Source organism: Sorex fumeus, unplaced genomic scaffold, assembly GCF_029834395.1.
Source record: "Sorex fumeus unplaced genomic scaffold, SorFum_2.1 ptg000131l, whole genome shotgun sequence".
Lineage (NCBI taxonomy): Eukaryota > Metazoa > Chordata > Mammalia > Eulipotyphla > Soricidae > Sorex > Sorex fumeus.
In genome coordinates, this window is record NW_026606188.1 from 17,968,343 (window position 1) to 17,992,561 (window position 24,219).

General features: G+C 41.1%; 1 protein-coding gene across 7 annotated transcripts in view; it reads left to right on the plus strand.

Moving 5' to 3' along the window:
• The window catches only part of APC (APC regulator of WNT signaling pathway), a 150,581-nt gene that overhangs the window by 49,050 nt on the left and 77,312 nt on the right, over window positions 1–24,219 (plus strand). For 5 of the 7 annotated variants that reach the window (XM_056139043.1, XM_056139045.1, XM_056139048.1 and 2 more), the window contains exons 2-4: window positions 8,085–8,237; window positions 20,107–20,191; window positions 21,093–21,360. In XM_056139043.1, the coding sequence (XP_055995018.1) occupies window positions 8,103–8,237; window positions 20,107–20,191; window positions 21,093–21,360 (488 nt within the window). In that variant the 5' untranslated portion in view covers window positions 8,085–8,102. The remainder of the gene's footprint in view (window positions 1–8,084; window positions 8,238–20,106; window positions 20,192–21,092; window positions 21,361–24,219) is intronic. The other 2 variants (XM_056139046.1, XM_056139047.1) reach the window with 1 other exon arrangement.

Below are 24,219 nucleotides of genomic sequence, written 5' to 3' on the forward strand. Positions count from 1 at the left end.
ATCGCCGGGTATGACCCAAAAAGCAAAAAAAAAATTTTAAAAAAAAGTGCTGCCAAATATCATTATTTTATTCTACTACTACAAAATGATTAATAATAGTAAATTATATGAATAATCATTAATAAATAATGATTAATAATAAAGTTTTAAATAGTAATTATGACTCCTCCACATTTTATTCTTATTGATTATCCTGGCCTGCCCATAACTTTCCTGAATTTTTCTGTTTCCTTTTTGTGCTACACTGTAGGATAACATTCTTTTGTCCTTCCTTAGGTAGCTTAGGTTTATCAGGTTACACCCATCTAAGTACACTGAACTTGTATTGTAAGCAATGTCCTTTCTGTGTGGACACAGGAAGACAGTTAATATTATGCTTTGTAACTTGGGAGTTTATTGACTCCGAATAATATTTACTCCTGGGCATCTGCTTTCTTGACTCAGTTGCCCTTAGTTCCTAGCACCCCAAAAGCAGGGTCCCAATGATGGACTGAATGGACCCAGGGAAAGCTGTGAACTACCCTGGCATCGAAATGAGCCAGGCCAAAGTGCCACTAAAAGTTGAGGGCATGATCATGGACAAATGCTGTCATGATCCAAAGTAAGTAACAACGAGACTAGGACCGTGTTAGGGCTAGGAAGACTAACCTGGCCTGAGGACTGCAGAGTGTATAATGTGATGTTTATATCTCTTACTGTGCTCACACAGAATGACATTGCTAGAAATATTAGAAGTAGATTTACTACAACTATTTAAGTAGATGACTAGCTGAGGAAAGAACACACTCTTGTTAGGATCCCACCCTTGAGCAGATCTCCTAGTAATCTGGAGTAATCTCTTTAGGTGAGATTTTATCCTTGAGTTAATCTCCTGGAGGAGTGGTTTTACCTCTCATTGTTGATTTGTCAATATTCAACCCACCTTATGTGATTGCTATATAAACTAAGATTGTAAGCTCGGAGGAGAGAGTCAGAACGAGAGGGGCTCAAGCTTGAGAGAAAGAACAGCCGTCCTGATCCAGGTCACACACAGGGCTCAAGAGCACTGAATGCAGGTGGTGAGAAAGAGCCATCCAGTGAGCCCGTGAACACACAACCTTCGGCGTGATAAGATTTTACACTACACCTCGTGATGCTCAGGGGTTACTTCGGACTCTGCACTCAGGAATCACTCCTAGAGGTGATCAGAGAACCATATAGGGTGCCATGGATTGTACCTAGTCCTACCACATGCCAGGCAGCATCTTGCCTGCTGTACTGTCATTCTGACCCCTTTTCTGCTCTTGGCATTAATTTCTTTTGAGAATTTTAAGTGTATTCTCTTGTAAATATCTCAGTATGGGGGGAAAAAATCTGTTGCTTTCCTCCTCCCCCTTGTCTTGCTCTTCTGGTTTGGAGGTCTTTTTAAAGAGCAGCTTTATAAGTTGGGATATACACATGTTCTCAGTAAAGTTTAAATTCAGAGATTTTTCCCTTATTTCAGGGAAAAGGTTTTTTCTCTTTAATATTGAATAAATTTCATTTGTAATTGTTGATGTGCATTTTATATAACATTCTTAATAATATAAAATAATTCCAAGGTAAGTTTATGGTTTTCAAATTTCATGAAAAGCAATATTTTATAGTTTTTTAAATTGGGATGCTGTGGTTTATACTACTACTAATGGTCGTCTCAAAATTATTTTGTTCCTCTCCTTCTGACTGATTTCATTCGGCATGAACCCTCTAATTCCATACACATAGCTACAAAATGCATCACCTTAACCTTTCTTACTGCTGCATCGTATTTTATTTTGTAAACATACAGCTTCTTGATCCATTCATCTGTAGTTGAACATCTGGGTTGTTTCCATACCTTGGTTATTCTACTAAGCATTGCAATGTATATAAGTGTGCACATATTCTTTCAAATTAATGTTATTTTGCTTTGGGTGTAGGAGTGATATTGCTAAGCTGTATTGGACTTGTATTTTCTGAGAAATCTCCATATTGCTTTCCATAGAGATTGAGCCAGAAGACATTCTCACCAGCAGTGAATGAGGGTTCCTTTCTCACTACATCCCTGTCAACATAGGTTTTTGCTAGATATTTTGATATACACCTTTCTCATTGGTATAAGATGATGTCTAATTGTTGAAGAATTGGCAAATAGAATGATCAGAAAATAATCAGTAAGAGCCATTTAGTGATTACTATATGATTTTGACCTATGCAAATAAGATAATTAAAGCCAGTTGGTACAGCATGCCTATTCTTGTTTACATATATATGTTTTCAACTCTGGAATTTAAAGTATATTATATATTTTATACTTGGATCTCGTTTTGGTAATAATCATGTGTCAGTTGTCTTTAATAACACTTTTAAAGCAATTCTTTGGAGTTTAGATGGAATAGGTAAGACCTACACGTGTAAATTTTCCTCGTATACTCTATATAAACACTGCTAACACCATTTGTTGAAGAGACTTTCCTTGTTTCATTTTATGTATTTGACTCTTTGTCAAAGATGAACTGCCCATAAATCTGAGAATTTATATCGTCTCTCAGTTCTGCCCCCATTGTTCTGGTATTCTGTCTTTATTCCAGTAACATGCAGTCTTCATCTTTAGAACTTTGTGGTGCAGTTCAAACTTGGGAACTGCAGTACCTCCAATCTTCTTTTTCTTCTTTATTTTCCCCTCTCAGAATTGCTATGGCTATTCAGGGAATTTTATGGTTCCATACAAATTTTAATAAAAGCTGCCCCAAGTCTTTGAAGACTGTCACTGGAATTTCATTGACATTGCATTGGATCTTTGTGATTCTTTGGTTAGGAAGGGCATGTTGACATTGTGTTAGATCTGTGTGATTCTTTAGGTAGGAGGGGCATGTTGACATTGTGTTGGATCTGTGTGATTCTTTGGGTAGGAAGGTCATATTGACATTGTGTTGGATCTGTATGATTCTTTGGGATAGGAAGGTCATAGTGACATTGTGTTGGATCTGTGTGATTCTTTGGGTAGGAAGGTCATTTTGATGCTGCTTGTTCTTCCCATCTATGAACGGAAATACTTTTCCATTTCCCTGTATCTTATGCTATTTCTTCAATCAGTGAATTATGAATTTCAATATGTAAGTCTAAATTTATCCTTCTTTGTTAAGTTGATTTCTAGGTATTTGATGGTTGTGGACACTTTGCAAAGAGGCTCTTATTTCTTTTACTTCTGGCTTATTATTTGCAAATGGAAATGCCACAGATTTTTTCCTCCCAGTTTGGTTGTTGGTTTTGTTTAAAGACGTTTTGCTAAATATCTTTAATAAATGTGTTGTGAAGAGAAGCCATAGGCTATGTTCATCAGGCACATTCTTTAATGTGCATTTAGAAGATGAGCTTCAAGCTGTGCAGCCAGACTTCAACATCCTTTTTTTGGCGGGGGGTGGGGGGGGTCACACCTGGTGATGCACTTAGGAATTACTCCTGATTGTGCCCAGGGGACCATATGGAATGCTGGGAATTGAACCTGGGTCAGCCGCATGCAAGGCAAATGCCCTGACTGCTGTGCTATCGCTCCAGCCCCTTTATTTCAATATCTTGATCTAGCTATAATACTAGTAGTAATTGATAGTTATTATTGGGGCTTGATTCAAATTTTAGGCAACTTACTACTATTTTTCTTTCCTACTTTGATGATTGAAGGAGTGTTCCCTGTGTTCTAATCCATCTCTAAGTCAAGAATTTGCTAAAGTACTTTTTTTTAATTGAATCACTGTGAGATACAGTTACAAAGCTTTCATGTTCGAGATTCAGCCGTTCAATGATTGAACACCCATCCCTCCACCAGTGAACACTTTCCACCACCAGTGTCCCCAGTATATCCCTCCCATCCCAGTCCTCACCCTGCCTCCATAGCAATCTATTTCCCAATACTCTCTGGGCATTATGTTTTGCTTGAATTTTGGGCATTATGTTTTGCTCGAATTTTGGGCATTATGTTTTGCTCGAATTTTTCCATCACCATTCAAGCCTGCCTGCCAAGGGCAGATGCTAGATCATTTATTGTCCACTGCTCATTTTGAATATCATGGGTGCTGCAGCCATGCGCTTCTGGAATCCTGGAAGTAGATGGTACAGTTCCAGAGACATTTCTGTAGGGCAGTAATCCATTTTGGGATTCATTTAGGTGTCTCTGGACCAGGGCTGTTAGTGCACTACAATGGCACCCAGAGGCACATTGTGGGCATGACAGCCAGGCCAATGAGCAGGCAGGGAGCCAGAGAGAGACATCCCAGTGCCTCTGCTGCCGTGTGGCATGGAGATTTAGTACTGGAACCCGCATACCTGGGCCTTGCCTGTGGAAGCTCTTGGTCACTGGGATTCCATCTGGAGTAGGCAGGGAGATTGCACCTACTCCATCTGGAGAGCTCTGGTGAAATTGGCTCGGTATGGGGCCCTGAGAGATCTCCAGCTCTGTGGTATCTTCTGGGACTCGCTGTTGTAAATTACATTTTTATACAGACTTTTGGTTTTTTTTTTTATTCTATCCCAGTTAAGTCCTAGACCAAGTTCAAATAAAGTTTTATAAGATCTCTCCATTATATGTTATTATTTAAATGTTTGAAACTTTAAAAAACACCTTGATTTACAGAGTTGTTAATAATACATATGTTTTAGTGTATTGAGTATTTCATTGCATCTGTGACATTCCCTGCATCACTGTCCCCAATTACCTTTCCACCTACTCCCCAGTACTACCTCCTTAAGCAGGCACAAAATAATTTACTTTTTATTGCTCATTACAGTATCTCATATGGTGTTAATAGTCATTGAGTCACTGAGTTGATTTGTGCTAGTTGAACTTTCCATGTTAATGTAGTTTACTCATCGAGTTTAGTGGGCTTCTGTGAAACTCTCCCATCTCAGTTTCCGTGCTCCCACTGGACTCTCTGTTCTGTGGAATTTGCCACTGTGAAACAGGAATGATTCAGTAGCTTGATTTCTGGAATCATTCATGGCACTGGGCCTTCCACAGGTCTGGGATTCACCTGCCCCATCTCATGGGCTCAAGAGACCAGGCCTGCCTGATTGGGCTCAGCTGTGGCATCTTTCCGATATCCTGTGTGGGACTGGGCTTTGCATGGGCTAACCAGAAATGTCACCAATTTTTGTCTGTTAATTTTGTAGCCTGCTACTTTGCTGAACTGGTTTTTTTCTAAAAGTTTTTTTTGTGTAGTCTTTAGGGTTTTTAACGCATTGTTTCATGGCATCTGCAAATAGTGATAAATGACTTCTTTTCCAATTTGGATCCCTTTGTTTTTTTTTTTTTCCGATTGCTATGATAGTGACTTCCAAAACAATGTTGAATAAGAGCAGTGAAAGTGGACATCCTTGATTCGTGCCCGATTTTGGGGGAAACTTTCAGATTTTTATCGTTGGATGTGATATTGGAGCAGAGACCTAGATGCAAACGGGAAGAAGATAGTGGTAGATTGGACCCTGGAGTGAGGAAGAAATCTGGGGTCAAGAATTTCCTTTTTCTCCTTTAATACACAAAACACAGATGAAAAATAATGGTGCCATTCATATGAGGTTTGTTTAGGGGGATGGGAGGCAAAAAGGGCTTGTGAGAAGATAATTAACTACACTTTTGGTATGTCGGATTTTACGTACCTTGAAAAATCTACACTACACTTGATCTTAGCCAAAAGGTGCAGAGTAGGCATATAGATTTAGGAATCTGGAGCTCACAGCCAGAAAATGAATTTGAGAACCAGCTGCTAAGTGATACCTCAATCTTTGGGAAAGATAATACAGATTAAAGATAAATAAACCCATATGTTTACATACACCTATGTGTACCTATTTTCTATCCTTTTAACAAGTACCTAATGTGTTCCTATATTATTACTTTTGCTCTTAGTTTTCGTATTTTCACTTTTTTTTTTAACTTGAAACAAAGACTTTGGAGCTTTACGTTATTAAGCTTTACATATACATATAGTGTCTGACACTCACCTCTGTGACTTGCATATGTATGTTTCCAAACTTGCTTGTCAAACAGGGAAAAATTGATCACTGGTATGAATTCTATTTCATTTTTGACACATCTCTTTTGTTTTTTAACAAGAATGAGTTTCCTTTTTTTTTTTCTCCCTTCCTTCCATTGATCCATAGGGCTTATAATAAGTAGATCAACTTAAGGTCTTACTAAGGAAGTTTTATATACATGATCTAGCACCTTTACTTAACACTCAACTGAAACTAAATCTGAACCTTGTTAGGGTCCACCTATTTGTCAATACACACTAAAATTGTTCCTTGTATCCTTTTGTGGGGGGGGGGGTCCCCTTACCCAACAGTGCTCAGGGCTTACTCCTGGGTAATCTAACCTGGGTTGGCCCTGTACAAAGCAAGCGCCTCTCTGTCTTTCTGCCCTGTATTCCTTTGTTTTGTAGTGGGTTTTATTATAGAAGCTTGATGTCAAATCTTTAAATAGTCCTTAAGTGAAAATTTGATAGTTTTTCTGCACAATGGAATACTATGCAGCTGTCAGGAGAGATGAAGTCATGAACTTTTATTTATAAATGGATAGACATGGAGAGTATCATGTTAGGTGAAATGAGTCAGAAAGAGAGGGACAGACCTAGAAGAACTACACTCATTTGTGGAGCATAAAACAACATAACATAAGGCTGACACCTAAGGATAGTAGATACACGGGACAGGTAGATTGCTCCATAGCTGGAAGCCTGCCTCATGAGCAAAGGGGAGAAGGCAGCTGGAATAGAAAAGGGATCACTAAGAAAATGATGGCCTGAGGAACCGGTCAGGATGGGAGATGTGTGCAGAAAGTAGATAAAGGACCAAACATGATAACCTCTCAGTATCTTTATTGCAAACCATAATGGCCAAAAGGAGAGAGAGAGTATGGGGACTATTGTCAGCCATGGAGGCAGGGGGGAAGGTGGGAAAGGGTGGGGGTATACCAAGGATATTGGTGGTGGGGAATGTGCACTGGTGGAAGGATGGGTGTTTGATCGTTGTGTGATTATAACCCAAACATGAAAGCTTGTGACTATCTCACAGTGATTCAATAAAAGTAAAAAAGAAAAAAGAAAATTTGATAGTTTTTTAGCTCTTAAAAGTTAATATTTTTTTTCAGTTTATTCCGAAATGAATTTGTGATTGAACGAGACTCAGCGTCTTTTGAATTTGGTTCATCTCAATACAACTCCCAGGGCTCTATAATTCTTCCTGCCCAGGACCTGTGTTTGCCGACTTACTTTCTCTCTTCACCCTTCTTTTTCCCATCATGATAGTGAACTGCTAGTTGCTGTTTCATTTCTCTTGGACATTTATACTCTTGAAGTCATCTATTTTCCTGAAGTGGCTTTGATCTTCCTCTGAGCCTGTGCACTGTGAGTTCCCAGATACCTGCCATAGGCTGGCTGGTAAACAACCTTTTTAAAACATGGAATAGATCCTGATACTTGGGATGAGTATTTATTATCTTCCTATGACAGAAGTTTAAAGCCTCAGGCTCACACTCTGTTTTGCATCCCTTTTGCTGCCTTTTAACGAGACTTTCTTGGAACTGGAGAGCTGCTGTCCCGTGGGTGGTGTTAAAGACTAGTCTTTTCTCAAATAAAAATGATGGCATATACATTGTGTTAATGACTACTTTATCTCATTGATCCATTTTGGCTCCAGTATCCTGTAACTGTTGGACAAAACCCACAAATACAATATAGGTAAACTTCTCGTCAGTGGTTATATATCCTAAATGTTGCTTGTAAGGTTAGGTTAAGTGTCTTTAAGTCTTGAAACACTTTGAACCCAATGAATATCTCATCCAGCCTTGAAAGGGCAAGTGTGTTCAAAACAGCTAATACTCTTTGCTGTTTTAGTTTGTGTGTCTTCAGCCGAGACCTTAGTGTTCATCCCCTTAGATGCTGCCACTAAAATAGCATTGTGTTGAGACAAAATTTTCATGCAGTTCTTCTATTGAATATTTCAGGAGTTTTTGTTTCTTTATCCATTTCTTTATAAAAAGCAGCCACTATACTTTTCAGTAGTGAATTTCAAAATCCTTTTTAACCTTATAGGTCCCAGGGTAGCCAAGGATGGCTGCAGCTTCCTATGATCAGTTGTTAAAGCAAGTTGAGGCCCTGAAGATGGAGAACTCCAATCTTCGACAGGAGCTGGAAGATAATTCCAATCATCTTACCAAACTGGAAACTGAGGCATCTAACATGAAGGTATCAAGACTGACATTCAATTGTAGTTTATCCATTTTCACTCAGTATTCCCTCTTGGAAACTTGAGGTCAGATGCTCTAGTTACTTAAAAGTCAATTTTTAAAACTTGGGGATCCTAGCTGTAGTCAGGACTCAGGGATCAATGCTCAGGGTTCCCAGGAACTGATGTTGGGGCCCACACACATGCTAGGGCGTGCTCTGCCCTTGAACTGTCTCCCTGGCCAAAATGTAGTTTCAGTTAGCAGCAATGAGTAAACTTCCCTTACAAAGTTTAGCAATGTCATTTAAATAGTATGTGTTAAATGTATGTAGTTAGTTGTGGAAGCTCCCGTTGGCATCCCTGCACCGATGTTTACAGCACCCAAGTTCCCCACAGTCTTCCCCACTTCTCCCGGACCCTGCAGGTGGAGAGAGCCGAACTGACAACCCACTCCCTCTGAGAACCTCTCTGCAGCTCCTCAAACTTAGATGCCTCCAGAGAAACAGAAGCTTTGCCCAAAGGCCCGGATTGGTTCCCAGATAACACTGAAAAGCTGTATCTCCAAGAGGAAAATGAAGTGTCTGGAGGGCAGTGGAGGGCACTGGTTATGTTCTCAAAATAATGAGATTAAAACCTTACATGTAGTTTTATTTGTAAGGGCCCATACTCGGAGGTGCTGGGGAAGGGCTTGCAATGCTGGGGACCCAACTCAAGGTTTCACCACGCTAAGTATGTGTTCTGCTAATTGATTTCTGGGATCAGAACCATATTTTAATAATATTTTAAATCTTTAATTTCTACATGGTAGATTCTCTTCTCACTAGATGTAATAAATATATAGAATTGGAGATTACTAACTGAATTGTTAGTTGCTTCCTTCGCTTGTAAAATCTTTTTCTGTTTTGTCTTCATTCTAGCCCTGTGCTGTTTTAACACCTGGGTCCCTGACTTCTGTCTGTTCACTACTCTTCGGCCTTGTTAGTTTCCTATTCTACTTTATGCATTTGGAGGTGTTTCTTATCCTTAGTTTCTGTGTTAGCACTAAACAGTTTTCTGCTCTTTACCTTTACAGTCACGTCTGCAAAAGTCTTTTATGCATTTGTTCTTTAATTCTTTTTTCTATTTACATATTTCTGTTTCCTACTCTCATTTCCTGTTTCTGTTCTAAAAACTATACTTATCAATGACTAATCTCCGAGGTACCTACCTCACATCCCTTTTGAAATAAGTCAGGCTGTAAACAAACAATTTTTTTTTCTTGACTCAAGCTCTGAATGACGTTAGAAACTAAATTGGTGACTTAATATGTTTTGTTTTGTTAAAAAAGAACAGTTTGGTATTTTAGTTCTGATCATCCTTTAAAGCTTATAGGTGCAAAATAAAAATTCCCCACAGGCAACTCTTTCATTGTGTGGCAGCACAGTTCAGGGTCTCACCATGGCAGGTCCATCTGGGTGTATGTTGGTTTGGGTTTGTTTGGTACCACGCCCAGTGAACCAGCTGTTGGCTCTGCTGGCTGGCTCCAGGGCTAAGTCTCCTGGTGCACATACTCTGCAGACTCTGACCCTGGGCGTCTGTTGCATAGGGCAGACTCCAAGATCCCTTCGACATTTTGTTTTATTCATTGAGTGTAGAGTTCTCTTTTAGGTAGAACTTTAGCCCTCCTTTAGATTCATCCCCATGTTGAGATAAAATTCTGAGCCTTCACCAGTGTCACCTACCTCAAAGTGTAATGGGATATATACACTGTGACACTGGTTCCTGAGAGATGTCTGAGCTCAGCCAGGCCTTGTTTTACCAATTTGTTCTGTACTCATCCTTAGTACCTCATGCCCATGTTTGTTTGGGTTTGTGCATATGGCACAATGTCAGTTATAACTTCTTTTTTCTTTTTTTTTTTTCAATTTTTATTAGTGAAACACCACGAGGTACAGGTTTTTGTGCTTGGGTTTCAGTTATACAATGATTGAGTACCCACCCCTCCACCATTGCCCATTCCCCACCTCCAATGCTACCAGCATCCCTCCCACCCCCCACCCTTCCATCCCACCCCACCCCTATGGCGGCAGTTATAACTTCTTGATGAAATTATTTATGTATCTTTTCTTCAGGGATTTTCATCTGTTAAAGAACAGGAAATGTGATTGTTTTTATCAGATATGTGGGACTATAGAGCGAGAGCCTGGATTTTGCTCTCTGGCACTGTCGACAGAGTGGTGGCCCCTGGGCACTGGGTCTGGTTCCAGTGACTGCCAGGCCCCAGAGCCAAGCACTAGGACATAATGCCCAGGATCCCTAAGCGTAGTCTGGACTCCAGGGGTCAAAGTTAATTCAAAACTGAGGTTATTTTCCCCCAAGATCACTTTATAGTTTGGGGGTGGGGGGGCACATAATCTTGAGTGTTTCCTGTTGACTATAAGGAAAATCTAGTTGTATCTTCATCAACTAGAAACTTCAGATGGGGTAAGGGGAGAGGGGTGAGGTCAGGGGTCTGAAATTTCCGCTGTGTCTCCTAGTGGCCAAAAGAATGCTGCTTTGCTCTTGATTGCACAGAATGGATACAAACTTGTGAGTTGGGATTCTACAAAAGGGAAATATAAAAGTTATATATTTGAGAAAATTGAGAAAATTCTTATTTTGTATGTATAATGATACCATGATTGTGTTCAGAAATCATATTTAAGACATACATAGTGAAATACAAGGTTGAAATATCAGGGTTAGGAAGAGATGATCCGATCATATTCAAACAGTGTTTTGAGTATAGATAACAGATCAGAGTTATATGTCAGAGGTTTTTGTTTTAGGTTTTCTATGCTTTATATGTATACGTTTGATTTTTTTTATGTGAGTAAAATAAAACGGGAATATCCTAGAATGACCTGCAACTAGGTACATGTGCAGAAACTTTAGCTAAACTTAATGGAAACTAATACCATAATTTCGACTGTAAGAGTCAGAACTCAGTGGGATTGATTTCAGAATGCCGAGCATGATCATGCATACAGTGTCATGTGGAAATAGGAGACCTTTAAGCTTAGAGATGATCTAGTACAAAAAGTCATCTGTTGGAAAATTAGTAATGAACCTTCCTTGTGTTTTGTCAGTGTAAATTCTATTTTCAGAATGTGGAGGATCACAGTCACGGTCCTCCCGTTGTTCATTGATTTGCTTGAGCGGGCCCAGTAACGTCTCCATTGGAGACTTTGTTGTTACTGTGTCTGGCGAATTGAATACGTCATGGGGGGCTTGCCAGGCTCTGCCGTGCGGGCAAGATACTCTCGGTAGCTTGCTGGGCTCTCCGAGAGGGGCAGAGGAATCGAACTCGGGTCGGCCATATTGGCTGTGTGCAAGGCAGATATCCTACCACTGTGCTATCACTGAAAGATTAAAAGTTGGATCAGTGGGTTTTAATTCATTTTCAAGGTTTCATTGTCTAGCAGTGAGTGGAATTGACTGGCAAAGAAAGGAGTCTGTAGCTGAAGTGGGCAGCTGAGCAGTACCCCCCCAATGGAACACTTGCTTATCTTACAGCAAATGATGTTCTGGTCACAGTATGCCCCAAACCTGCTTCATCTCTAAAGAATAATTCTAATGTTTCTAAGAACTTCAGATGTTTTTGCTTGATTATATAAATTTAACCAAACCTATAGAATTTATAAATGCAAATTGTCTCTCCACCAAACAAATTTACATATTAGTTTAAAAAACTGCATTCCCCAAACGCTTGAAATTGCTCCCTCCCCCCTGCATTGTGGGCAGTGAGGGGGCACAGTGGTTGGTCTCAGGGCTTGGCCGTAGTCCTTGTGCCCTCTGTGGAGGTGAGTGCCCTGCGCCTGGCCACAGTGCGCACATGCTCAGGGCAGCACCTGGACTCCTGGAGAGCAGGGGCTGTGCTCAGACCTGTGCTGGGCATCCGCTAGACCAGCTGTCACTAATGCAGATGGACCTGTCTCAGATGTGACTGATTTCCTTTCAAGGTAAACTTCAGAGCTTTGTACAGCAGGAGGCTAAAGACAGAAAGAAGTCTTTAGTTTTAGCTCTAATTTGCTAAAGATCAGAAACACTCAGGATCCAGATGTAAATCTCACATACCCTGTAAGCAAAACCCGATTTAGTTCCCGATCCAGGGAAGGACTGCCAGTGGGGTGTGATGTGCTCAGGAAACAGCCAGCTGGTGGCATCTCAGTGGCTGGAATACAATCATATTTAGAAGAAAAGAAAAAAATAAGGAAAATCTCATAATCAAGACAACAAATACATAATAAAAACAAATCCAAAGATAGTTTAGATGTTGGAGTTAACAGTCAAGAGTGTAACATACTTATACATGTCTTTTAAAAAAGATAGGCTGAATGAAAAGTCAGAAATGTTTGTCAGTTGGAATTTGTAATAGAAAAGTCAATTAGATCTTCTAGAACTGAGTATGTTTTTGGTATCAACTTTGTAAGTGTACTAAAAGGTAGTTAAAACACAGTTACTGAACAGAGAAGACATAGTTAGTGAACATGCAATGTATGTTCAATAGGAAATAACTAGATGGAAGCAGAGAGAAAAATGGAAACACAAAAAGTTTTGTCTACAACTAAGAATTTTGAGTAATGCAGACAAAATTAAGGCCCCAGAAGGAGCAAAGGAAAGAAGGGGGAAAAGATTTCAAAGAGATAGTAGCTGAGAGAGAGAGATCATACAGCAGGCAGGGCCTTTGCCTTGCACATGACCAACCCGGGTTCAATCCCTGGCACCACATATCGTCCACTGAGTGACCCAGCAGTGACCCCTGGGTTCAGAGCCAGGAGTGAACCCTGAGCACCACTGGGTGTGGCTCAAAAATTTGTCACTGTCACTGTCCTCCCGTTGTTCATCGATTTGCTCGAAAATAAAAGCCAAAAAATCGTGGCTGAGAACAAACGTAAGATTGTATGATAGACTAATAGACTAGCCAAAGTAATGTTTTTAAAAAGTCTACACAGATGCGGTCACTTGGTTTATGACCAAGACATGCCTACATATGTCTTTTCAAGAAATGGTACCGTGGCAGTTAAGTATCCGTATGAAAAAATGGGCAACCAGAACTTAATGATAGTCAAAGTGAATCATAAGCCTCCATGTGAAGGGCACAGCAGTTCTGTATTGGCACTTCTGCTCTCAAAGCATGCCAGCATCTTCCTCTGTCATTTCCCCTGAGTTATACACAGAGCAATTATGGAGTATTTGTTTCAGGTATCACAAATAATGTAGAGGTGATCTTACAAATATGGAAAGGTGGGCTTGGTGTACATGCACATAACGCTCTACATTTGATAGAAGGGACACAGTGTCTCAGATTTGGGTAGGCACAGGAGTCCTAGAGCCAGCCCTCATAGCCATCAGGAGACTGTAGCCATCAGCATCCCAGACTGTCACACTTAGTGGCCCTATGGCATGATATCACCCTGAGGCAAAGTAAGTTTGATCCTAAGGATCAAATTTTGAGTCTCTACAATTTACAAAAATAAGGAAATGGGTCATTGGAGTACTGGTTTTGCAAGGGGGGTGCTTTGAAAGTCTTTAAAGTAATTTATGTATTTTTTTGTTTGCAAACTTACGTTTTCACTGAGGCATCATGATTAATGGTGTTAATATTTAGATACACAGTGTCCCCATACCACCTCCTTCATTCTGGGCCCTCCCGTTGACACAGGATCTCACATCTCAAGGTCTGTCGTCTGGGTGTAGTTCGCTCCCTTCCTCTGTCTCTGCACACCACAGTGCAGCTGAGGGCCATTCAACATGTGTCCCTCTTCCTCTGGTGGGCCTCACTTGGCACAAGGCCTTCCAGTTCCATCCAAGTTGTACCTAACTAGGAGATTTCATCATATCTTACTGCTTAGTAATATTCCACTGTGTATATTTAACCACAGATTTCTTCATTTTGTGGCATTTGATTTGTTCCCTTGGTTTGTTCCCTGGCTAAGGCCAACAAACTTTAAACTGTAATATATTTATTTACTTTTATGGCGATAGCTTTTTTTAGTAGATAGACACAAAAAAACCTTTTTTTTTTCTTTTCTTTTTTTTGCTTTTGGGTCAGGAGTTTCTCCTGGCTCTGCACTTGGGAATCACTCCTGGAGATGCTTGGGGACCATGTGAGATGCCAGGGACCAAATCCTGGTTGGCCCATGTGCAAGGCAAACACCCTTCCCACTGTACTATTGCTCTGGCCCCACAAAAATTTTTTGAAAACAATTTATTATAAGCTTTGTGTATTTACTGCTTTTAAAAAATTAGAAAATAGGAACAAAACAAAATTAAATTACCCATTTAAAGTAGTAAATCTCATGATCCCAATACAAGAGGTTGTGAGTGTTCAGATATTCTCTGTTTGCACAACAGCATGCATTTAAGGGGATTCTGTTTCACAGCAAGCTTTTCTTCCTTTTGTGTTTATTTTGTACCATCTTTTCATGTCATTAATTTATCTTTCTATAGCTGTATAAAATTTTATTGTATGACTTGTGGCATTAGCTTATTTGTTTGTGTGCCATTAGTTTTGAAAGATGTCTTGCCAAGGACTTCTTTGTTTTAAACTTTCAAGTCATTGTTCCTTTTCTGAAAGTTATTATTTTTATAATACATATTTTCTTTAAAATTAGGAAACAAAACACACCCACAAAGTTGTTTTAAATACTCACCTTCATTTATTGCCTCTGTTAACATCTCCTAAGATATTTTCAGCCTCAACGAAGAATTATTGAGGCAGTTCTGCAGCCTCCACCAATCCTTGGAATCACCATTTCCTGGGGATTTGTGCCAGGTGGAAGTTCAGTAAAAATCTGTAAAGAATTTTGTACGAAGACCAGATCATAGCAGTGCTTTAAGACTTGGTCTTATAGCACTGTTTATGGTAAAACCGTTTAGAAATCTATTTTAGTAGTTTTGATTGCATTGATACCCAGGATCTCAAGTGATTCAAGCCTGCAGAGGAAAAAGCCAACTGTTGACGTTCACCTGAGATTGTAAAGCAAAGAACGGTTTCGGTGGAACCAAATTATTGTTCTGGACAATTCTGTAATGTAGCACATACTCTGATGCACGACATCCAACAGTCAAATTAGGGGAATGAATCTGAAGTTTGCCAGTGAGAATTAAGGGTAATATTGTTACAAGGTAGTTGGATTGTGAGAGTGGAAAGTGTAGGGAATAGGATAGGATGAGAGGATCATTGAAGCAGTATAAGCAGAAATGATGGATGGAAGAAAAATGGGGATCCTTGGAAATGAGGAGGAACCTAGCAGAGGTACTTGTAAGGGGACGCTGAAAGGGAGGAACAAGTTTAGTTTTTTAGAAGTTTATGTTTTAGCTGATGTAACTGTCACTCCATAAGCACCAAACTTCTCCAAGGGCCAGAAAGCCTGTCACAGATTGCAAACGGGAACAGTGGGCTGGGCCCTAGGGATGTGGTTCCCGGAGAGTGATGGTCTGCTTCATGAACTCTTGCTGTAACCACTTTTTCTCTCCTGTAACAATACTTTCTTTGCTGCATTTGTGTGATTTTACTGGGCACCGGGATGTGGACCCAGTGGGCTAAACAAATTTTGCAGGTGCTTATGAAAGTGCTCAGAGCACCAGGATGAGGCTGCTGCTCTCACCTAGCAGGACAACCCGCCAGCTGGTGTCAATAAAGACTCCACCAAACTCTTAACTTGGCTCTGGTGGTCTATTGGCTGTGGCCCCACAACATACTCAGACATCATGGAAGAGATGGTGTCCTGACGTTCATGGAGCATGGAGTTCTGGAGAAACTCAGTCTTCCCTCAAGGGAGGTGTCTCATTGCAAATTTCCTGTCCTCCCAAATGTGAGCGTAAAACTGAATGTGACTCTCATGGTTGTTACAGAATTCCAACAACATTTACTTAAAGGAATCTTTCAGCCCCAACATGCTCTATTATTTGAAACTTAAACCTAAAAATAACACAGGCAAATTCTTGTTAAGAATAGAAGTTATTTCTTCTTTTTTAAGATAAGCACCTGTACTACTCTCCAATTCCACAATTTATGAAAAAGAAGAATGATTTGGGGCTAGAGCCATAGCACAGCAGTAGGGCATTTGTCTTGCACGCGGCCAACCCGGGTTCGATTCGCAGCATCTCATATGGTCCCCCGAGTACAGCTTGAAGTAATTCCAGAGTGCATGAGCCAGGACTAACCCCTGTGAATCACTGGGTGTGACCCAAAAAGAAAAAAATGTTTATAACATCACTATCAGAGTTGTAACCAGTTGAAGTTTTTGCTGCAGTAACTTACTTTTTGAGGGATCTCCTTTGCATTTCTTTATGGATCATTTTTTATATCAGGAAACTGCCCCATAAAATTGTAAATATTCAAATACATGGACTTGTACTGGGAAACCAAATTGACCAATGAACTGTGCTGGGAACTAGAATTGATTACCTCCCATAAGGAAAATGTGAATATCAAATCGGTTATTATTAAGGAACATTTTGAAAACCTGATCAAAATAGAGTTTCTATTTTTCTATGAGAAAAACTTATCCAGAGAAGCATGAGTCGGCAGTAAGCACCCTGACCTGGGAGGCTCTGAATATAGGGCAGCGCTGGTGGAATGCAGCTTTGTGGGATGTCCACCTTGGAGTCTTTATTAGGGTACAAACAAAGAAGCATAGTACAGTGCATCAGTTCGCTATTTCTTATGGTCATATAAGTTCAAGTTTATTAGGCATGAATTCTGAAAAACAGCTTTTCTAGCTTGCGCTGTCTGTGAATCATAATTGATTATTGAAATAATGAGAATCCACCGTATATTTTGAAAGTTGGAGACAACATAAATTAACTGTCGATAAAATATCTTGCATAGAGACTACCCAGATATCAAACTCTCACTTTGTCTGTTGTTGGGTCCCCGAATTCCTATTAGTATTGTTGGATATTAGATATTTGATGGGATGTTATTCATCGTTAAGAATAGGTATTTTATGGGGCTGGAGCAATAGCACAGTGGGTAGGGCATTTGCCTTGTGCACGGCCAACCCAGGTTCGATTCCCAACATCCCATATGGTATCCTGAGCACCGCAAGGAGTAATTCCTGAGTGCAGAGCCATGAGTAACCCCTGTGTATCGCCAGGTGTAACCCAAAAAGAAAAAGTATTTTACGTACATTGTTCCCAATTGTAACCCCGCTACCAGTTATTTTATCCCTCTGCCCATGCTTCATGTTCCTCCCCACTTCACAACCTGTCTCCTAGACAGATAGTTTAAGTTTAATTATTGTACTTTGGGTCTCAGACTTATCATAGTGTTGGGTCTAGTGGTTTAGATCACTTGATCACTTGACATCCCGTTACTCATCCATTTGCTCGAGTGGGCACAAGTAATGTCTCCATTCATCCCTGTCACGTGCTAGTGTAGCCCAGTGGCATCTGCTTGTTCTAGAAACATGAAGAGCCTCAAACCGATTGTTCAGGGTCTTGACAAAGAAGTCTGACCATCTCGTAGGTGGGCAGCCCTGTGGTCTTTTGACATCCTGTGGAATCTAACCAATAATGGTTCTAGTCCAGCAGTCGTCTCCAAATCTCATTACCGTGTCCAGCCCATCTGATTTTCGACACCTTGGCAAAGGAGACAGCATCCCTGATTCTTGACGGAGGTCGGAACTCCGTATTCTTTCTCTCATTTGAGTGAAGCATGATACTCCAAGCATAGCTCTTTCAGTTCCTCTTTGGGAGACCCAAATAGCGTTATCCTGTTTTTGTAGGGCCCAGGTCTCTGAGGCGTATGTTAATGCAGGAAGAACAGTGGAATCGAAGAGATGTGCCCAGAGCCAGAGGTTCTTCGTCCTCTTAGCTATTTCTTCAAAGCGCTTAAAGGCATTCCAAGCCGCTCATTCTTCCTGCGCAACACAGGTGCCAAGTCATTCGTCATGTTGACTTCTCGACCTAAGTACACATAACTGTTACATTCGGAGATGTTCATTCCATTGAGAGCGAATGGAACGTCAGGAACAAGACCATTTCTCATAAACATTGTCTTCGTGAGATTCAGCTGTAGTTCGACCTTTCCACACTCACAGTCCAAGCTGGCCAGCATTTGTGCCACTTGGCTGATGTTTGGTGTTATTAGAACAATGTCATCAGCAAAGCGGAAGTGGTGTAGTTGCCGACCATCTATCTTCACTCCCATTCCTTCCCATTCCAGTCGTCTCTTGATGTTCTCGAGGGTGGCACTGAAGAGTTTTGGTGAAATGGTATCACCCTGCCAAACCCCTCTTTTGACATGGATGATCACTTCCTTGTAGAATGGCAAGATCCTGGTGGTGACTCCGTAATGCAGCTCATGGAGGATCCTGATGTATGAAGTTTGAATGCCCTGTTTGGCTAGGGCTTCGATGACTGCTTCAGTCTCAACAGAATCAAAGGCCTTCTTTAAATCAATGAACGTTAGAGCTGCATCTTGAACTCCTGAGCAATCTCAGTGAGCTTGGTTATCGTGTGGATATGGTCGATCGTGCTGAATTCTTTGCAGAACCCAGCTTGCTCGCATGGTTATCTTTCATCTAGTGTTCTGCCAATCCTATTCAGGATTACTCAAGTGAACAGTTTGTAGACGACAGACAACAGGCAGATCGGGCTATCATTGCCAATGTTGTGGATGTCTCCCTTCTTGTACAGTAGTACAGTCCTGCTGGTTTTCCATTGGGACGGAACCTTGCATTCAGACAGGTAGCGTGTGAAGAGCTGAGCCAGTACTCAGTGATGAGTACTGATGGGAGGTTCTTCAGGTGTTCATGTCTGACCTTGTTTGGGCCGGGTGGCGTTCGCTTCTTTACCAACAAAATGACTTGTGGGATATCAGAAGGGAGAACATTGGGAACGACATATCCATCCTTCAGAATTTGGTATGTTGGCAGGTGGACTTGTCTATCAAAGAGATCCGAGTAGAAGTCATGGATAATCTTCTCCATTGCCCTTCTGGTAGATGTGATAGATCCATCAGGAAGTTGGAGTGGTTTAGATGTATACAGATATCTTGCCTCTGTACTACAAATGAGCCCGAGCCCTCTGAACATTGCCCCTATGTTATTTCAAGAGCATTGCCCCTGTATTATTTCAAGAATGTCCCCACTCCATTTCTCTCTTTCACTAGCATTTTTGTTTCTGTAATCTAGAGTTGCTGTTTTGTCCACCATTTTAATACCCTCGATATACTATTCTTTATACCACATACTAATGAAAACATCTGATATTTTTGTCTTTGTGGCTTAGTAACTCACTTACCATAAAATCATAGTCCTTATTAATGTGACTCTATATTGGAATCAGAGTGAATCCTTCCACTACCTTAATTTTCAGAATTGTTTTTGACCCTTCCATTCACTTTTCATATAATTTTTATTTATTTATTTATTTATTTATTTGCTTTTCGGGTCACACCTGGCGATGCTCAGGGGTTACTCCTGGCTTTGCACTCAGGAATCACTCCTGGCAGTGCTCAGGGGACCATATGAGATGCTGGGAATCGAACCCGGGTTGGCCACGTGCAAGGCAAATGCCCTACCCGCTGTGCTATCACTCCAGCCCCTCATATAAATTTTAGAATATCTTTTGTTCTTACCTAAACATTGCTAGACATTGGCAGTAATTGTATTAAACTGTTTCAATTTGATGAGAGTTGGGTTTTACTCTGTTGAATAGTCCATAAATAAATTAATAATTTCATGCCTAAGAAAAAAAAGAATAGATATTTTATGCAGAGTGTTTTACAGTCTGTTGTGTATATTCATACTGATTTGAAGTAACTTTCCCCCAACATACCTAAATGTCAAGGAACTTAATGCCCTGTCTTGGTGAAATTATAATTTTGTCATGTTAATACAGTGTTCTTTTTTACAGGAAGTACTTAAACAACTACAAGGAAGTATTGAAGATGAAGCCATGGCTTCTGCTGGACAGATTGATTTATTAGAACGTCTCAAAGGTAGATTTTTGAAAAACATTTTAAAATCAATTTAAGCTACATTTTTCAGCTTTGGGGATGAGTATCCAAGTACAGCCTCTTTTAGTTTAGGTGTTGGTGCCGGTTTCCATTTGCTTGCCATGTCTTAAGTTAAATATTAATTAACTTTGAGTAAATTATTTTAGATCCCTTCTTTGAAAATTCCCAACTCTTTTTAAAGCTCTTTCTCAAATTGCCATTTCCCAGTCACTGATAGGCCTGTTCTGCCTACGGAGGTGGCTCAGGCCGCTCAGTGAAGGGACACTTCCTCTGTGTGGGGCCTGAGCCTCACTCTAGCACTGGGGCAAAGGAAACACTGGTTCTTCCCACATGATCAGCTGATTGTGGGCCATGTTTAGTAGAATTTTTAAGACTGTGTTTCTCATTTTATGGCTTGAAAGTTCAGGCATTAAAATGGCACTAGAGTTTAATTATATTTAAAGCTAAGAAGAGGAGTTGTCTTTAGGTTCCCAGATATGGCGTTATCTCATTGCAGTCCAAGGAGGGAGCTCTCCTGTCTTTTCCTCAACAGGCTCCTTTCCCCTGACCCAGGCTGACTTGGGAGGGAAAGTTCAACCTTTCTGTTGCTGAGTAACCATTTATTCAGTGAGTTTGTTTTCCTGTCTTGGGAATTTATCTCTATGGGGTTCTGAACCCTTTGATATAAATTATAAATTTACTTAAGAAACAGTAGTTAGTGACTCTTTTTGCACATCCGCATATGTATTAAGAATTTCCTCTGTTCCTTACATAAGTTTGTTGCTCAAAGCTGTCATAATTTCATACATCACGGATCCTGCAGGCTTGAAATTTGTGTTTACTCTGGCAGTATTTAAATCACTTAAAACAGTTGTCACATAAAAATTTTTTTTGTGTTATTTAGAACTTAACTTAGATAGCAGCAATTTCCCTGGAGTGAAACTGCGGTCCAAGATGTCCCTCCGCTCCTTTGGAAGCCGGGAAGGCTCCGTGTCCAGCCGCTCAGGGGACTGCGGCCCCCTGCCTGCCACCTCCTTTGGAAGCCGGGAAGGCTCCGTGTCCAGCCGCTCAGGGGAGTGCAGCCCCCTGCCTGCGGGCTCCTTCCCGAGGAGAGTGGTGGTCAACGGGAGCAGAGAGAACACCAGCTACTTAGAGGAGCTGGAGAAGGAGAGGTAACTTTGCTTCATTAAAGTGTAAAACTATTTGCTTTTGTTCTTTTTAAGTACTGTTACCATGTAATATAAGATGTGAATTATGATGCATGTCCAGTGGGTGCTAGCTGACAGAGTTTGCATTCATGAACTCAAAGTCAGATGTTGTGTTTTGGTCCATCTTCCATCGGGACCTGTGGGGACCAGCGATACAGCACATCAAGCAGGCCCTGGGCTTATGTAGTGCCAAGTCTGGACCAGTATTTATATGAAATAGGAAAATATACAGATGGTGTTTTCTTGAAATTATAGTTATACTTTGCCATTGAAATAGTTTTGATGCTTTGTACACTGAATTACACAGACGATTACAGTGTTTACATCTAATCCAAGTACATAACTGATTCTTAATCTGTAGGGTTTTTTAAAAACTATTTAGTAACACTGTATGCATTATAGGGTGACTGTTTTCTTATGGAAGACCTTTTACAGGGGCCACAAATAAAACATTTTTTTTATCAGTTTTTAAAAACTTGATGTATAGAATGAGTTTGGTTTCTTTCAGCTAAAATGTAAATTCTTTTCTTCTTAGAGTTAATAAGGTATGAAATGTATCCAACATAATTCACTGAGAGGCAAAATACTTTATTACTTTCTCTTTGTTCTGGGTGTGTCTATCTATAAATACACGCCTCATTACCTGAATTGGAGGAGTCCCAAATTTTCCTTTCATCTGTTAAGTTTACATGAGTCTTTATTTCTTAAACTGAACCAGGACTCTTTCTGACTCGACAGGAAACACTAACCATGAAAAGTGTGCATTCAGCTGTTGGGGGCAGTGCAAGGTCAGGTTTCCTTGAACCTGGCTGCCCTGTGTCTGGGGTGAAGGGACCACACGGCATGTGTTTCTGCTGTGCCTGCAGCCTTTGGGTTCTGGCTGCTTCTCAGGGCATTCAGCAGGCCTTGTGCCAGCAGCAAATCTTTTATTTCTGCTCTTGCACTTGATTGAAACCCAGTCAGGTTCAACTCATTTTCTTTCTTCATTATCAGTGTCTCTGAGGAGAAATTTGATGTCATTCTTATTCTCATGATTTTCCCTTATTTTTTAGTACTTGCTTATGTGATAGATTAACGCTGCACACCCCCCCCCTTTTTCTAACTCCTCTATATTGTCCGAGATAAAGTTAGAAAGTAGTCAGTCCACAACTGAAAACATAATGCTACAGTCTTTTAACCTGACCTCCAAATAGAATACCTCAGGAATTCTATTCATAGGACCACATCCCATACTGTGGGGGTTTCCCCGCAGCCTTTCCTTTCTTCCTCTGCGCTAATAGTCTTCAGCTTGTATTCATTAAATCTGATCAGACAGATACCCATAGGTGGAATCACTCTTGGTTCCCAAGAACCCCACACAGTGTACAGTCCCACAGACAGGGCATCAGGACCCCTTTGCTACCGCACTGCCAGCATCCTGACAGACCGCTTTGGCTTCACTTCTGTGACAGCTAATGGTGTGGAGGACCTTCTCTATTTCTGAAAAAGCATCTGCTCGGGTTCTCTGACCCTTTGGGGGCGGCTCCTGGCTGGTGCTCAGGAGTCCCTGGGGACTAGCAGCTCCATGTAGGAAAGACCTGGGGATGCGCTGCTGCTCCAGGGACCCCCGGCCACCCTGGCAGTACCTAGGGGGGCCGCGTGGTACTGGGTATTGATGCCAGTCAAGCGGCTGCATTGTTTGCTGCCCTGTCTGCCCAGGTTTTTTTTGTTGTAACCTGGCAGCCTACCAAAAGTATCCTGCCCACATGGCAGAGTCTGGCACACTCCCCGTGGCGTATTCCATATGCCAAAAACCAGTAACAATGATGGGTCTCATTCTCCTGACCCCAAAAGAGCCTCGAATGTGGCACTTTCTAAAATCTCAGGGCTAGGATGAAGGAGACGTTACTGGTACCTGCTTGAGGCAATCGATGAACAGGATGACAGTGATACAGTGATACAGTTTTTTTGTTTGTTTGTTTGTTTGTTTGTTTTTCTTTTTGGGTCATACCCCGCGGTGCACAGGGGTTACTCCTGGTTCTGTTCTCAGGAATTACTCCTGGCGGTATTCAGGGGACCATATGGGATGCTGGGAATCAAATCCGGGTTGGCCCCATGCAAGGCAAACGTCCTACCCATTATGTTGTAGCTCCAGCCCCCTGCCCAGTTTTTTGTTTGTTCTCTCTTTTGGGTCATACCTGGCGATGCTCAGGGATTATTCCTGGAGGTGTCCAGGAGACCAAATAGGATGCTGGGATTATTCCTGGAGGTATCCAGGAGACCAAATGGGATGCTGGGAGAGAACTTGGAAACTTGGGTCGGCCACATGCAAGGCAAATGCCCTGCTGCCTGTACGATGGGTCTGGTCAGTTTTTTTGGTGTCATCATTAGGGCTCTTTAGATGCAGTACTCCATCATATGCAGGGGACTGTTGAGAGGTGTGGAATAGGCCTGCAGTGCACTGAACCCTAAATGCTGCTTCCCAAGTCCCCCTGCTCAGTGAAACTAGCAATCCTTGTCCCAGTCTGCCCCATCACTTAAACAGTCTAGTCATTCTGCCTTCACACATTAGCGCAGACCAGGAGTAAGCCCCAAGCATGGCTGGGTGGGGCACAAGAAAACAACAGCAACAACAAAAAACACAAAAGAAAAATGAGTCCCAAGTTCAGTCCCTGTCACTACCCTCTCCCCCAAAAGTTAAAACATGGAATCTTCTAAAGCCAGTAGAACAGAATTCATAGTACTAGCAGAGTGGCAACTGTGGCTGTGTGAGAGCCAGCTCCGGGAGCCATAACAGACAGTACCCACAAGCCTGACAACAAGAAAATTTTAATTTCTTCTTCT